The sequence below is a fragment of the Trifolium pratense genome, linkage group LG2 (assembly GCF_020283565.1).
Source record: "Trifolium pratense cultivar HEN17-A07 linkage group LG2, ARS_RC_1.1, whole genome shotgun sequence".
Taxonomy (NCBI): domain Eukaryota; kingdom Viridiplantae; phylum Streptophyta; class Magnoliopsida; order Fabales; family Fabaceae; genus Trifolium; species Trifolium pratense.
The window spans coordinates 63,928,261-63,946,217 of NC_060060.1; the positions used below are offsets into that span (position 1 = coordinate 63,928,261).

The following is a 17,957-nucleotide window of genomic DNA, read 5'->3' on the forward strand; positions in this document are numbered from 1 at the left end:
TCAAATTAAGTAGAAAAAAGTTAAAATTAAGTCAGGCCAAACACACCAGCAAGTCATTTTGATTCCAACACAAATTAGTCTGCAGATTTGCATAAATGATACCCTAGCAAAGTTCAGAAAGGAAAAGGAGCTGAATTCGAGCGGATGGAAGTCGATAAATAGCCAGAAGGCGTGAGACGAATCACGCATAAATTTGATCAACATCTACAAACATGGCAACTTTCATATACAGCACAGCCTACAGTGCCATAAGACTAAAGGATCAAATCACATTTAAATAATAATATTACTAAATCAATATGACCAACCATCTATTGAGCTATAGTCTCTGCCTAAAACAAAGAAAACAAGAATTTCCATTCCTAGGTTTTCCCTATTATAAAATAAATAAATATACAAATCTATGCTGGGTATGTCGGTCATCTAATAACTGTACGCCATTGCAAACTTCTTCCAGTCAACCCTGATTACCTGTTACAATTTACATGCCATCAGTTAGAATGCTAAAATATAGTAGACTTAACTCAACTACCAACAAAAGCACTCATGGATGCTCACCTTTAGGTATATTACGATTATGAGAACTCGAAGGAATCTTTGAGACTATCAAAGAGCTCTGTAATCCTTCTAATAGCTGCCACAAGTCAAACACAGCATAAGATTAAAACACGGGGTATATTATGGCTTTACAAAGTAAAAATGGGTTAACAATTAGGATAAAGGTTAAAAGAAAATTATAAGTTATAGAGACATAACATACTCTGGAAGTTGGCTGGATCCTACGATTGGATCTTCGGGGCTCAAGTACATCAGATTCAGATGTTGATTTTGTGGGTTTGTCATTTAAAGCCTTTCCCCCACCACCCTTTCGCAGCTTACTGGCAGGTGCAAGTTTTCCCTTACTTGCTCTTGATGCGAATGTCCTCTTAGTAGGACGAGTATCTGTTGAAGTTGCTAGTGATGAAAATACCATTGGTACTTGTGTCACTCCATCGGTTGTAGTGTTGGTTGCTACCTCTGCCTGACTTTCACTCTGTGAAGCATTCTTGAAATGATTTGAAGAACCCTTGGCCGTTTCTGTATTGGATACAGAAGTGTTTCTTGGTGGGTTCACTCTACCCAAAACACCCTGTGGTGGTTTTCCAAATTTAGTCTTGGGCTTGGGGTCAGCTCCAAGTTTCTCCTTAGTATCATTTTTGGAACTATTTCTCCATCCTCGGAGTTCTGAACCTTGAGGCATTGAAAAATTTGAAATTTTACCCGAACCATTTTTATCATTAGCCTTGCTGCTCTCATGTGCAACATAGTGCTTGCTTACATCCATAAATTTCCTTTTCTTCCCAGGTTTAGGAACTCCAAAAATAACTCTTGACCCTTCTTTTTGAAGACCAGATCTCACCATTCTCTGTGCATCCTGTTTACTTTCATTTGTGCTGCTCTTACCAATGTTAAACACTTTCTCATTTTCAGTCAAATTAAGCAAGTTCATCTCATCAGGATTTGCTGACTCTGCAGCATCAATATTTTTTGACATCTTGTCTTTCCCTTTCACCTCTACTGCATTACTACCCAACTTTGGTCGCTTTTCTTGCGGTGTATCACCCTGTGTACAAAATTGTAAAACTTAGCACAGGCAGGCATGCAGTTGGGACATCATGAGAAGTTGAAACAGAGTACCTTATGCGTAGAATCGTCATTTGCTCCCACCTTGGAAAATTCAAGCCATTGCCCATCCTTCCAAATAAGGGATGGACGGAGATGCCAAGCTCTAAGAACAGTTGTTTCTCCACTAGCTACAAAAAACAAAACAAAATCAATTTGTTATTTCCAAGAATCACGTGCTAATTTGCTATAGTTTGGTAAAAACAAAACTTGGCGCAATAAAAAAAGTAAATAAAACAATATACATACCATGAATGTGGACAGTTAAAGTTGTTTCATCTTTCTTATTCTTCTCTGTGATTACTCCTTCACGCCAGCTGTTAAAAACAATGTTAGAAAACTCCATACCGATGATATTATATTGCATATACATACTAAGGTAATAGTGTATAGAAGTAATGGCCATAACGGATACCTTTCTTGTATCCATGCATCAACCCTATCCCCGACAGACCATGCATAATCTCCCATAGCTGCTCTGCGTCTCTTTCTTGTTCCTTCATGTTGCAAACTAGGGCGAGCAGTGCGTATTCTGGGTGGTTTGTCTCCTTCACATTCAAGTGACACCCATTCCTTTAAAGGCCCTGTAAGTGAAACAACAACTTTTCTTAATTTCACAATGAATGAATAGTATTCTCACAATACACAATAGAAAAGGATTGCTGTCCGTTTGGCCCTACTTATTTTCTACTTTTTTTCTTCTTAAAAGTAGTAAAGAGGTAAAAAATTGTGTTTGCCCAACTTCTCCTTATTTTCTACTTCTTTACTTTATTTCTCTAATTCTTTTAAGTAGAAAATAGAGGGCCAAACGAGGGGTTGACAAGTTGATAGGACTCGATCTCGATTACGATTAAACATTGATCAATAAAATAAAACAGTAGAATATAGTAGTGAATAGAAATTCTTATTGCTGGAAATAGCTAGAGTTCATGTAGGATCTAGCTCACAATACAAACAGAAGACTAAAATGTAAGGAAATAAGCTGTAAATGATAAATGAGGCACTTCGAGAGGCCTTAGCTCTCCTAGGGTAAAATTCACCACTCAAATCATGCATAAAAAACAATGGCAGGGAAACACTCTCCTATTTAATCAATCAGATCTAGATTTACTTTCTCTTCCCTCGCTGAATAAGGAAACATTCCTATAAGGGAATGATTAGCTGTATCCTTCTGCCCACGTTTCCTTTTATAAAATCTGTCATAACTATCACAAGTCAATAGCATTCAGATGTTTACAGCAGGGCATGGGAGATTAACATGAACATCTTATGAACACCTTTTTTTTTCCATCCAAAATGAACGAAATCTATTTTCATAGTCCTAATTATATCCGAAAGGGCACACACACACACACACACAAATCATCGTATGTCAGTCTACACTTCTCTCCTTTGAGATGTAAATATGTACACTTTAATTTGTTTTAACATAAGAGGGCCTGAGGGACTTGATGGTGGGGAATGACTCTGAATGATCATCCCTGCTGAATGTTTCTCTGTTTATAATTTCCAATATCATTGATAACTAATTTTTAACATTTCATCATTATCACTTTCAAGATTTGAAAGATGGAACAAACTTCTAAAATCCATATTATTGGCTTTGAAATTCACTAAAAAATTGTTTTATTTTTTATTGTTCCATGGTTGATAGGAGTTCAAATTTTAAAACTATACACTAATGGTAATGAGTCAAAGATAAATAGAAATGTGTGTATAAGATTGAATATTTAAATGGATCAGCCCATAATACATATTTATAGCTCAAGACAAGGAGTGCAGATCTTTTTAGCATAAGACTTAAGAGGGAAAGGATGGGGTGCATAATTGAAGTTTTTCTAAATTAATTTGATGCATTTTGACAAACAAATTCGGAAAAATACCAATCAGTTATATAGTTCTATCACATCTTTTACAGTCAGGCCATGGGAGACAACATGAACATATTATAAACACCTACATTTTAATGATTTATTCACAATGCATAAAATTTATTTTCAAAGCCCCAGTTATAAACAATTGCTTATGATAAACAAATTCATAAAAGATACTAGCAAGTCAGTAATATAGTTTTGAAACATTTCCTTTCCGAAGATCTCCTTTAGAAAAATCCTCCTAAATGTACACACATGAGCCAAATCAATAATCCATTGGTTTTTCCATTAATAGCCAAAGATTGGAAATACAGTCACAATTTTTGTAATTTGTCAACTAATCAATATGATACTTCCATTCTTATCAAAGTACAATCACATATAAGCTCAACTAACCTTCAAAAGTTAAAAGTGAATTGTAGCATACATAAGCTTTGCCATCTTTCAAGCTTAAAATATTGGCTACGAACCATGCAGCTTTATAACCTTCCTCATCTTTGAAGACCTGATACACATGATAGCTTCAGTTTACTGTGAAAATTCTAATTCAAAAGCAGCAAAAATCAGCAAAAGCCAAAAATCTAATTTTAAGAGCATCACGTTAATCTTCAAAATAGTAAAGAATACATGGTAAAATTGATTAATTATACCTAATAAAGCACCAAAGATGATATTAGAAAAATGAAGCCATTGGCATGAAAACAAATAAATAAAGGAATAAACAAATAAAGGACCATTGAAACAACCTCAACAAGTGAGCCCTCCTTGAATTTATTTTCATCAAGATTTTCAGATCCATTACTAACAGAGAAAGGAGCCTGTATTTCAGGCTCAGATCCAGTTCCAGGAACCATGTCAACAGGCATGACTATATCAGAAACATTGTGAGCCTTTTGTCCTCTTGAATTCTTTTCATTGATCATGATAGAAGCTGAAATTCCACTAGATGAGACGTCTCTGTTTTGTACATGAGAAGTTTCGGGAATATCTCTGACAATGTCTATGTTCACCAGATCTCTGGTCATGTCTTTCAATAATCCAACTTCCCGAGAAGACTCTCGGGATGCTTTCCATAATCCTTCTGGGCCAGCTTCTATCAACTGAATTAATGGCAAAGGATCACCCATAGTTACGATCTTTCCTGCTTGAGATACAGCCTCTGCTGCAAGCTCAGCAGCCTTTAAAATGGCATCCATATTTTCAGCTCTTTTGGTGGCAGCTGAAGCTGCTTCCACTCTCCTCCTAATAGCTTCCTTTGCAGCAACAATGAAAGAACCAGGGCTATTGGGGCCATTAGCACCCTTCAAAATGGAAGCAGGCGTAGCTTGTCCTGGGTTACTAGTACCCTCAGAAAGGAAAATTTTGTTACTTTGGCTGGAATTTTCATAGCCAGATGAAATCAAAGCTTCATCAGCCATCAATTTTGCTTGAAATGCAGCATTTGATGCAACGTTAGCAGCGGCGGCTGCTGCCTTTGCAACAGCTGCAGCAGCTGCAACTGCCACTGCTGCAGAAGCTAATTTGGCCTCAATATCTGACATAAATCCAGAATTTTTATGCTTATCCAATTGATTCCATAACTCCAGGCTATGATTCACTGCAGCAGCAGAATGAGCAGAAGCTTCCTCTGCATGTATCCTAGCCTCCTTAACTTTCATAAGAGACTCATCTGACAGAATCCTCTTCTCAACACTCTGATCATTTTTGGGTTGATCAGCTAGAGATACAGACACAAAAGATTTTTCAGCACTAGATATCGGCACATTGCCAACAGGGGTCGCAACAGCAACGGAAGTAGATGCATGGCTACCGACAGCTGGAGTCAGAGACTGCAAAGGCTGCTTCTGACCAAGATCCTCAGATGGCACAACCTTTTTCCTCTTTTTGGGCTTCGGATCTGAAGAATGCTGAGCCGGTGATACTGTCACATTGGTTGCATCAAGCTGAGAAGCAGTCCCAACAAAAGTACTTTGAAAGCCTGCACTGGAGGCAGGAGGACCAGGAGTAACATTTTTTATGCTTGAGGAAGGAGGCAAAGAAGATCCCTTGACTGAACCTGACATAATTGTATCTGAGGCAGATGATGCAGAAAGATGGGTGCTGTTGTCAGGTGCTGGAGAACCAATCCATGGTCCACGAAGGGGGGCTTGGGATATCCAGGATGTGTTATGCCCAAGAAAACTTCTCGGAGGTGGAGATTGATAAGGATGCAATGGAGTAAGTGCCTGGGAATAATCCACAACAGAACCTCTTGCAAGAGCACTAGATTGAAGGGAATCGCAAGAGAGAGTTGGTAGACTCCAAAGAGGAGATGACAGAGGTATTAAGGGGTTGGCAATAGTTGGAGTAGCCTTGCTGCTAGCTCTACCAAGAGGTGAAGAGATACCTTTCCCTTGAAGTGCACTTTGCTTAACTGTCGAATCAGATGTTCTGGCAACTGCAGATCTCAATTATAAAGAGTTAACCAATCACATTAAATAATCAAAACTAGCAAGAAAAATTAAGAGGAAAAAATCACAAAAAAATTACCAGATCGTGATTGTAGAGGTGTTTCTGGGGTAATGGGATGAGATTTTTGACTACGCTGTCTTTCCATGCAGACACGCCAGACAGTCTCCCAAAGGTTCCTTCCACCATCTGACAACACAATGTAGAGGAACTCAATATCTTGTATTAAGAACAAAGAACAGAAAGAAAAGAAAGATATGCAAGTAATTCATAATAAATAAATAAATAAAATTTACCTGTCCCCCCATAAGCTGATATCATATGTGCCTCATCCGGTGTTATGCCTTGACTGCAGCAAGTAAAAGCAATGATTGGGTCAATTGATTATCATGCTAGAAAACTTAGATAGTTAATAGCTACATCATGCAGATCTAAATGTCTCCCATGCACCTTGGAGTTGGATCGCACTGTGATTGAACAAGCAACAGGTTTAAACATACAAATTATAACAGGGCAAAAATACAATCACCAATGATTCTCCAATTTTCCTATTAGCCATCAGACTATGGAGAGGGAGATGTTAGGTGAGGTCTTGTATGGGTAATAGGTGAAGAAATGCAGGACTGCTGATTTGTAAGTACACGTAACATTAGTATCCACTACGATTAAATAGAATGCAACAAAACCAACACTTGAACTCACATTAATGTTCCATAGACCAAGATCTGTGCACGCAATTGCACTTGTTGCAGATCTGTGAAAGGCTGATTAAACAGGAGGGGTGGAGAAACAGAAGTGTTCAAATCTGGAAGGCTAGACGTTGAAGTATTTACAAGAGAAAATGCCTTTGCACTATTGGAATCAACATGACCATACTGTTGCACTTCATTTGATTGCATCAGCTTGAAACCAGGAGATGGGCTGAGGGAAACTTTGGTTGATTTATCACCTTTTTCAGACTGTCTAGCAGGACTTGCATTTTTCACACGACCTCCTCTTCTAGCAGATTCCTTTCCAACTGCCTTATTAGACGATTGCCTAGCTTTCCGTTTTGGCGTAGCTTTAGAAGCACTTAAAGCTACTTCTGCATCTGATATTTGTGGAGTTCCATGGGGGATATTTGCTACAGGTTTGGTTGTTGAAGGACCTAGCCCAGAAGTTGAAGGAGATTCCCCGAAAGCCTTCAATAATGAACCAAAGGAAGAAAAATCGTAAGAATGAGTCTGTAAGATCGTTGTCATTCATAATAAAAAACAACAAAATATATCACATAATGAACCTTTCAATAAAACCCCTTGCAAATCCCAGAAGAAACTCGGTTGCAAAATATAAGCAATAAATAAAATGCCATTCAGAATTTCGGATAGTTTGGATTATAAACTACAAGACTTACTATTGGTGATAAGCTGGTTGCGATAACAGGGGTTGATTGTCTCTTGCCAACACTTGTAGCGAGATTTGCAGTGTCCTTTTTGGATAAATCAACAACCACAAAGTTTACCTCGGGAGTTGAGCTTCTCTCATCTTTAGATGCAGTATTCCTCTTTAGAACTTGAGCAGTAGGCAACGTATTATGTGTGCCACTGTTTTTTAACTCAGATGCTGGGGTGTTCTGATTATCAGAAACCTTACCTCGATTCACATATTTTTCAGTTTGTGAAGGGATTCTGAATGTACTAGAGGGACTGCATATACTATTGGCAGGACAGCTTCCAGTCTCAGGCAACTCAACACAAGAGTCGGACAAAGGAGCAGAAGATATGGAATCTTTGTTCCCTGGTAAAATGTCACCTGCAAGTACAGAGTCAATCATGTAATCCACATGGACAGATCTGAATAAATTTGACAATAGAAAGAGCATGACATGCGCATTACAAACAAAATAACCCAGCATAAAATGAAATTCCATCATGACAAGGTTATTTATAGCCATCAATAAGGGTTGCAATATAGCATGCTTATAAAAGTGGCAATTATAGACTTCTTTTTAGTCATAGACATTTATGACCAGAACGTTTATGTGATAGGCTTGTTTTTCTACCCTCCTTATGGGTATCCGCTTGTGATAGGAGTTTTATTAATCTCATATTCAAAGAGATTACACACTGATTTTCTCCTTTTTTAAGAGGACTCCATACCTGCCAGAGCTATACATTCTCCTATCTTGATGAATTGAAAAAATAATAACACCTAAAATGTCGACCCTTTTGCAAATTGACACATGACTTTCTCAAAATATTTTATTTAATCACTAGGCTATAACTGTATGATCAATCAGTCCTTCTGTCCAAATACGCCGTCGCCTATTAAAATGATTAAATTCAACATACACACACACACACACACACACACATATCCTGAAAAATTTAACAAAAACTAAAAATTTAAAACTACCAATATGTAGTAAGAAATATTAATGTGAGTGCTAAACAAAAATAAATAAATTAAATAAGATCAAACCCTAAAGACCATGCTGATTTTAAATTATTTTCAAGTGAAAAATTAAATAATATTAAATTATAGTAATTTAAATTATCATATATTTACTATATATAATTACTAGTTTTAGATTACATAGTATATTTATAATGATCAAAATATATATACAAAATAAGCAATTTGATGGATGATTTGAGGGACAGTGCAAATACCATACAATAGGTTGTGATTGTGTTATATCACAAGTCCGTTAATGGGTTACTAGTTTTAGATTTCATTGTTTATTTATAATGATCAAAACATATATACAAAATAATCAATTTGATGGATGATTTGTGATGGATAGGTGTATGAATTAAACAAAGAAACGATGATATTATGACGATGAATGAAGGTACTGTATTAATGGATAGTAATGGAATAGTGATTACAATAGAAAACTGAATAGAAGATAACAAACTAACAGCAAAAGTGCTGCTAGCCCACAAAGCACAGCGTGCTCCCCAAATCACCAAAGGTGACCCTACCAAGCAAATAACAAAATTCTTAGCTAATCCCTCTCACTCCCCCTTTCCCACTATATAGTAACTAACTCAAGCATATCCCTTCTTTTCGCCAGCTCATCCTCCCTTATTTCTTTCTCACGCTTACTTTGGGCTTAGGATCATAATCAAGGCCCAATTCATAATTCAAGTCTCTATCAATACCGACCCCTTCAAATCAACCTTGTCCTCAAGGTTGCGTATTTGCATCCATCCAACTTGCCTCTATCAAATACAAGGTTGAACCATCCATAAAAGATAATCAAATAATTCCAGCAGCAGTCACAAGTTCCAGTTGCCATAGAAAAATTTAATTCTCCTAGGTCCCATTGTCGGAATGCACGCAATGACGACGTGCCAAAAGGAAACCCGGTCTTCATTTCTTCTAAACTCCCCATCAATGTGTTCCAAAATTGCGCCAGTGTCTCGCCTAGAATAGTTGTCAGCCAATCATTTCTATCAATCAAAGAGCTCCATGAACACACATTTACCTCCTTCCCTTTTGGCCAAGCTAGAAGAAAATCAAGCTCATTTGCAACATCCACCATAATGTGTGTCTTTTCAGAATGGTTTTGACCATATGCCACTATAGAAATATCATGTCTATCCAAACTTGGCTGCATCATGTAATGAATTATAATAGCTGCCCTTGTATACTTTTCCAATCTTTGTTCATGATCATACACCTTCAGATACATTGGCAGGAATGTTATCTTGAAATTTCCATTTCCATACCCAACTCCAACAATATTTTCTACCTCTATTTCATCAACTCTCCTCAACTTCTTATTTGCAAATCCATCAGAATCCTTGACTGAACCCTTGAGAAAACCAAGGTAAATTATTTTTTTACTTGAATGCTCATTGAATATTTTGTAGACACCTTTATTCCATGTTGATTGACTTTGAAACAACTCATATAACAAATCAATTTTTTCCTTTGGAACTAAATCACCATGTAAGCAGGAAATCATGTTACTCCATCCTTGAAATTCAAACACCTTATCTTTGTCTTGCTTTGAGCCGAATAATTTTCTAAGAGAGTCATTGAATATATCAATTATCTTCTCAAAAACTACTAATGAAGAGATATCAACACTTAAGGGTCTTCTATACATATGCATATCATGAACCCTATCACTATTAATTTCCAAAGCTTGTTGTATAAGAAGCTCATATTCACCGAGCAAAAAGATTTTCCAATCGATAGAAGAACAATATAGAAAATTATGGTCTGGGCCCCATAAAATTAGACTAGGAATTTTGCTAACTGAACCCTCTTTTCCATGAATCCAAGTGTTGTTGCATAAAGGAACCAGTTCTTGTGTTTCTACTCTGCCACAGTTTTTAATTTTTTTCATCAACAAACTAGCATTTATTTGGGCCTGACCCCTTATCATATAGAGTTGGCCCAACTCACATTGTATTGTGTATTGGTGACACATAACAGCTGATAATGAGTGTCCATTTGGTGACTCATGAGAAGAAAGAGATGTGTGCTGACCTGATGAAGACACGTGTGATAAGTTGTTATTGTGTAAGATGTATGGCCAGGATTTGTGCATCTGACCCATTGAGTTTAGGAGAACACCACCCCACTCACCAAATACCACTTTTGCCCTTTCCTTCTCCAGGATCTCTTCGCCTTTAGTAACGGTACCACCACCACGCACATGAAAGGAATTGTCACCGGCGTACGGTGGTTTCGGTGGAGGCTGTGGCCTGAGCAAAAACGTTTGTATCTTCCTTCTCTCTGCATCCTCTCTCAAATATCCACCCCTATCCAAAGCTACGCTTCGATCTGGCGGTTTGGCCGGCAGTTCTCGCCGTGAACTAACTTTTGCAAATTGATCCAAGCTCGGTTCAAACTCCACGTTCGGTGGTTTTGACGGCGGTTGCAAATCTGAACTATGAGGACGTCGTCTCTCCACCTTCATCTCTGACTTCCACGATTTGACGCGATTGGTGACTGGAACCCCTCCGACCACGATGAAAAGATTCACATCTGATGATTTTGGTTGCGTCGTAATAGTAACAACTGTTTCGGAGTCTTGCGGCTCAGGCAGCTGTCCACGCTTTGAAATCGCAATCAAAGGATTGATGGAGTTCGGCGAAGGTGGTGGAACCATCGTCAGGTCACAAAACATTTGTTTCTCTTTCTCATTTCTTTGTGTCTCAGTTGTTTCTAACCTTTCTGCGATCACGATCGTTTCCGATTCGCGATCAGTTTCTTTGATGCGAATTTCTTCTCGGTCATCCGTGAATGCCTCGATCACCTTCAACTTTGGCTCATCGTGTGTTTCTGTCAAATACTCTGTTCCAAATTGAATTATCATAGCAATGGAAAATGCTTTCCAATCTGCATCTGGGTTCTCTTCACACCAATAATAAAACCACATCATGGCTTGTTTATCCTCCATGCTCATAAAAGCCCACTGAAGCTTATCGCGAGAAGGAACTTCATTCTTCTCAAAGAACCTTTCAGCCGCAGCAATCCAGCCAACAGGATCGGTTCCCATAAAATCTGGTAATTGCTTTTTCATAGTCCAAACTTCCTCCATCACTGGCTCTCCGTTGGATCCGGCAGGTCGGACCAATTGATGGATAGGTGTATGAATTAAACAAAGAAACGATGATATTATGACGATGAATGAAGGTACTGTATTAATGGATAGTAATGGAATAGTGATTACAATAGAAAACTGAATAGAAGAAGATAACAAACTAACAGCAAAAGTGCTGCTAGCCCACAAAGCACAGCGTGCTCCCCAAATCACCAAAGGTGACCCTACCAAGCAAATAACAAAATTCTTAGCTAATCCCTCTCACTCCCCCTTTCCCACTATATAGTAACTAACTCAAGCATATCCCTTCTTTTCGCCAGCTCATCCTCCCTTATTTCTTTCTCACGCTTACTTTGGGCTTAGGATCATAATCAAGGCCCAATTCATAATTCAAGTCTCTATCAATTTGAGTGACAGTGCAAACACCATACACTAGGAGGTTATGATTGTGTTAGATCACAAGTCCGTTAACAATAACTGAATGGAAAGACCGATTAGCAGAAGATAGAAGTTACCTATGGATAAAAATTCTTGCTTTACATAGCAACAAGAAACTATGGGAAATCATGAGATGCTCTTCAACATGACATTTAATTTAATGAATGGATAAAGAAAATCAGTGTTCCTTTAAGTTGTATGGTACAATCAGACAGACATGAATTTGATAATGAGTACATTACGCAAGTAATAATCAAATCATTCGCAACAAAACATGAGAAATTTGAACAGTTGCCACAATTTATTATGTATGCTTTCTCCATGGTAAGGAAGTAACAAATGAACCTTGCAACAAAATACATAATTTCAAAGACATTTTTTTTAAGTGGACAGGTAAAGATTTCTGATTACCTAATTCTTTTGAGGACGACTTGTCATGAATCTCCTGTAACGTTTCCTTGTCATCCTTAATGACGGAAATTGTGACACCATCACCCTGTTTCTCTGATGATTCACATAGAACTGGAGGTATACTAATCTCTTCTGTGCAGTCCTGGGTAACCTTCTCATCTATTGCTCTTTGCGGTTCCCCAATTTTTGCGACACCATGAGTCCCAATATCATGAATACTGTCACTTGCCATGTCACCCATCAAATGTCCAGAAGTATCAGAAGGATGAAGTTTTTCTGTTTCCTTAACAGGACAAGGAGCAGTTTCCTGTTCAGAAGACCCGGCAAGAGCAGATATTCCAGCTTCCTTTGTTGTTTCCGTTGCATTTTCTTCTTTTCCCTCGGCATAAGATGATTCAACAGTTGTTACCCTTTGAATATCGTTGTCGCCAGTGGCTCCGTGAATTGAAACAACTTCACTAGGAGGTGGATCATTCATTACCTCACAGGATGTCAAACTAATGTTTTCTGAAATAACTTGTGAAGCTGAAAATAAGATGAAAAAACACCTTAATATTAGGGGCTATTAAGAATTCTGTCCTAAGATCCAGCTTTATTTTTAAACCAATTGTATTAAGTTTTCAATCCACAACCATTCATTGGTAAATTGGTAAACCAGAAAGTTATGAAGTGATGCATCAATATGGTAACTATGGTTTTTCCTTTTTAGTGAAGTTCTTCACATTTTTTCAAATAATAATAGTGTACAACTTTGTAGACTTGGTGTAACAAAACAAATCCAATAAAATAATATACCTGAATTACTGACAGGTTTGACGTCGATTGATACAGGGGAAGTTGTCAATTCAGATTCCATACTACCTGCACTAAGAGGTGATGAAACAACTGCCTTATCACCAAGATGGGATTGGGCAACATCGGAATGCATTTGGCTAGAATCAGAAAGAATCTTTGTATTCTCTTCATTGACAGAAATATCTTGGTCAAACTTTTCTATGTCACTTTGCCTATCAGCTTCATTGTTTACACATATTTGAGTTGACTCGCCCACAATGGAAGAGTTTGTTGAACAAGCCACCAAACTGAAACCGGGAAAACCTCCGCCAACCCTGTTGTCATCATTTCCTTCACTAACAACAGAAATGCTGTTTTCCTCTGCAGGAAATGTTGATACATCTGCCTTGTTAGATAAAATCCCTGTATCCATGTGGTCACCACCAGTGTTCAATAACTCGGTTTCCTTAAGAACATTGCTCACACTGGACGTTTTCTTCTCAATGACATCCACAGTTTGCTGGAGATTTGGAGCAATTCCAGTTATGGAATTGCTAGCCTCAACCACCTGCCCGTCATAGACAGAATCATCTTTAACTGAAACCTTCAGCGATGTGCATGTATCTTCACTGCGTCTTTCTTCTTTCTGCGTGTCAGAAACTGCAACAGTTCCCATTCCCATGGAATCCTCTAAACTACTTAACCCGGTCTCAGGTCCTTTAACTACACTCCCTTCTTCCAAAGAATCTTGTGGGGGTACTGAAAAAAGGTATTTATCCGGACGATGTTCATCAAAATCAACTGCATTATGATCCAGAGTTTGTGTCTCTACAACAGTTTCTTCCTTTGTCATAGAAGATTCCAAATTTTGATTATTAGTTTGTGTTAGCTGAGGACCTTGATTCTCATCAACCATATTTTGCATAGATGATTCGGTAATATTAGTTTCCACCACAAGTGCTGATGTCTCATGAACTTTGCCGCGATCCGATTCATCAGCCACAATCTCAACTTCCCTTTGGTTAGTAATGTTACTTTTATCATCGGTAAATATAGTTGGACTACCCCCAGGCATAGGTAAGTCAATGTTTCGGAACACATCATTTGGTTCCAGAATACCTGAACTTCCGTCGATGGATAATTCACCTCCGTGACTTTGGGGAATTCCAGTCTGAGACTGCTCCATTCCTACATGCTTCTTCAGTTCAGAAAAACTTGTATGAGTACCATCAGGTGGATGCAAATCTGTAACATTATCTTTAAATTCATTTCTATCATCAGGTTTTGGATTGGAGTCCATTTGCTTAGCTAAGCAGGCCAGTTCATCAAAAGCATCCGATTCCTGAATAACAGTTTGTCTAGGAATATACTCCCCCTGTCCAACAGATTTCAAGAGCATTTCAACAGACTCTGAGGAAGTGGCCTCAGACCACACGTTGCCATACCTTGATATAGAGCAAGATCCAGCGGTGGTTGAATTGAACTCTATGCTACTACCCCCACGGGAGAATGCGTCAATCCACTGGTTATCTTCGTTACTTTCAATGCCAAGAAAAACTTCAGTTTCAACCAAACTATCAAATCTTAAATTACCTTGAAGGCTTTCGTCAAAATCAAACTTAGGGAGAGCGTATGGTCTTAATACTGGAGGAAACTTGGCGCTCCCTTCACCGGCTAAATGGAGATTCTGGTTTTCAAAATCACTGTCATCATAATCCATGGATGAATCCCTAAATCAAATAAATTTGTTAGAATAAGATAAACAACCAGAATAGTGCTAAAACTTGATATAGTTATATGCATGCATGTGATACATACATAGACAAACGGATACCCAAAGATAGAGACAGTTATTCAAATTGAAAATTTGTTGTCTTGTCTCGCAACAATTTACCACCCAAATACAAAGCAGGAAAACACAGAACCTCAGTTTAACAAGGGGAGAAAAACTTGTATTTCTAAGCAATTAATAGTTACCCCAAAATTCCAATTTCAAGGCTGCCAGCAAAAATGAACATATTACCTAACATAGATTAATTAAATAAAATAAAAACTACCATATCAAAAACAATTAAGGTTACTGGATGGTAATATATCTATCTAATATTCGAATCTACTATTGATGCACTTTGCAGGATGAAACACAAGAGAACAATGCCTTTAGTCGACTGTCTATGATCTTCAAAATCGTTTTGAGAATACTATGTGCGAAAAACAGTTTACAAAAATAATCCTAAATAATTGAAAAAGTCGAAGTAATTTTGATTTCATAAATCATTCAGGTATGCTAATCCTTAGCCGTCGTCGTATATATAGTGAGAAAGCTTCTTCAATGAAGAAGCCATAGAAACATTTGACGGCTTCTTCAATGCCTTGTCTCATCCCAAAAAAATGGCCGGTTTATAAAAAATTATTAGATCAAGCAATTCTTAAAAGAATCTAGAACTAATTGAAGTGTTCTGACTCAAGTAAAAAATCCAACTAACTAACCAGCACGCGCACCACAAAAATTTAATAGCAAACCAAGCTATAATTATGACAATTATAAACTCAGAGATTAACAAACTTGTCAAATTAAAAATCAGCCCTTGAACAATTCTTCACAATTAAAGCAATCATTTTTCGAATAAAAATTACAATTTGAAATGAAAATAACCAAAACCTTTAGCCCTAATCAATAATCATACCCAAAAAAATAAAGAAAATTTAAATTAAAAAAAAAAAAAAAAACCTAAGGTCGGATATGAACAGTACAGTACCAGTAGAAGTAAGTGTAGAGACGCTACCTCCCTCCATCCGGCGATGAAATCCAGCCCTTTTGATCTCACAAATTCCTCAATCGCACACTCATCTACTCACACAAACAAAATATCACTTCGTCACTGTAATAATTAATCAATTAATTTCAACATCACAACGAAACTAAATCAACAAACTTCAATTGAAAAACTCACCGGTAGATTCGACTTCTGACAAATTCAATTAGGGTTCCGACGAGAGTGTGAAAAATGAAAAATTCGCAATCGATTTTTTTTTTCTTCTAAAATTGTTTGGATGAGAAAAAAGGCACAGTCGAATATTTTGTTTTGTTGCAAAGGGAGGAAAATTAGATAGAAATGATGGAATCAAAATATTTTTAAAAAAGTGGATTTGTTTGTAAGTGGTAAAGATCTAACGGTTGTCAGAGTTTAGGAGGTTAATGTCGAGACACGTGGGTGGTGATGATTTGTTTGTGGAAAGTATCTACTAGCTAGGGTTATATAGCAGAAAACCCCTATAGTTGGAAAACAGAGTGACGTTGACAGGGATGATAAGGGTGAATATGTCAAGTACGTGTCGGGTTGGATGTAGATGCTGTCATCCAACGGCTGATGGAGAGGGTTTAGAGTTTAGATAAATTGACTCGTTAATTTTTTTTTCTACTAATAATTTTTTTTTGTGAATAATCATTCTTATTCTAATTTATTTTTGACTAAATTCTCATTCTTACTATAAATTTAAGATATAAAAAACATTAATAAATAAAAGTCAAATATTTTTAAAATATAAAAAAATAATCAAAGGTTAAATTTTTAAAACAAATTTTTTCTTTTGTAAAACTTAGTAATTGTAGTTACAAACTATAAACATCTTTTATACCCTTGTTTTATAAAGTCTAATATTGAGTTTATTAGAAGACAAACAAACGAGCTAGCTAATATTTTAGCAAGGATAACAACATCTGGTCATCACACAATTGATAGAAATTCATACATGTGTTTAACACATTATTATTATTTTTTTTTTTGAAGAAGTTAAATTAGCGCACACAAATTAGCATAGGAGATAATTGAACCTCAGACTTCAAGAGGAGCACACTCCCTTGTCTCAAACCAATACCAATGCAGTAAGTTTTTTAACACATTATTATTAATGAAATGCTATTAATTGTACATCTTTTAAAAAATATTTTTAATTTTTATACACAATTTGAATTCATGATTATATTTCTAATTTTTTTATTCAGCTATAATGATCAACACATAAAATGTCTTCTTTAATCTAGTGTGGTGACTAGGATTCGAATCCGAGATTTCACATAGAATATTATCGCAATCAAATCACTAGATTGTAACAATGGAATCTAGGCTCTATCTATGCTAAATCACCTTTTGTCTTAGCATGATTTAAGCATTAAGCAATATGTTATACCAGATTGGCATATACTGTATGTTCTTGTTGAGAAAGTAAATACACAAGAATGAATATGCAGAGAAGTATTTTTCCATTGCACTTAGGAGTAGTTAGTTTAGCAAATGGTACAAAACAAGTGTGAAGAATAGGAAAGCACTTACAGTAGAATCTATATATATAATTCCTAAATAGTTCTCCTAACCCTAATCCACTTAGACCAATCAAATTGTTTCATTTAGCCACATCATCTATATTATTATTATTATTATTATTATTATTATTATTATTATTATTATTATTATTATTATTATTATTATTATTATTAGTTATTATTATAATTATTATTGTCATCTCTATACTTTTCATATTCTACATTTATATACTTATGCCTTTTTAATATACACTCACTCAAGCTTTTACTTAGCCTTTACTTTTTTTGGTGAATATAATAATTTTTGCTTACTATATTATAATAAGGAGAATACAAAAATACACACTAATTAACTTTGTAACTCACGATAATATATTTTTCATCTCTTAAGTCACAATTCAATTTTCATCTCTTGGACTCTTCTACCAATATTTTAATATATAGCTTACAACTGTTTTAATTTGTATCCTATTCATATTTT

General features: G+C 36.5%; 1 protein-coding gene across 4 annotated transcripts; it reads right to left on the minus strand.

Moving 5' to 3' along the window:
* Positions 1-135: 135 nt before the first annotated feature.
* LOC123911386 lies at positions 136-16,430 on the minus strand. 4 transcript variants are annotated; one of them, XM_045962784.1, is made up of 16 exons: positions 16,107-16,430; positions 15,912-16,003; positions 13,174-14,882; positions 12,379-12,903; positions 7,378-7,775; positions 6,687-7,165; positions 6,281-6,333; positions 6,066-6,173; positions 4,283-5,973; positions 3,933-4,041; positions 2,078-2,246; positions 1,912-1,979; positions 1,678-1,793; positions 761-1,603; positions 559-634; positions 136-471 (listed from the first exon to the last, which is right to left on the minus strand). In XM_045962784.1, exons 3-16 carry the CDS (start codon positions 14,870-14,872, stop codon positions 458-460), a joined length of 6,348 nt encoding a protein of 2,115 aa, XP_045818740.1. In that variant the 5' UTR covers positions 14,873-14,882; positions 15,912-16,003; positions 16,107-16,430; the 3' UTR covers positions 136-457. The 4 variants fall into 4 exon arrangements, with proteins under 4 accessions (XP_045818740.1, XP_045818741.1, XP_045818738.1 ...); XM_045962785.1 differs by having other exon boundaries at positions 15,939-16,003; positions 16,107-16,276; XM_045962782.1 differs by having other exon boundaries at positions 15,939-16,034; positions 16,107-16,256.
* Positions 16,431-17,957: the final 1,527 nt, after the last annotated feature.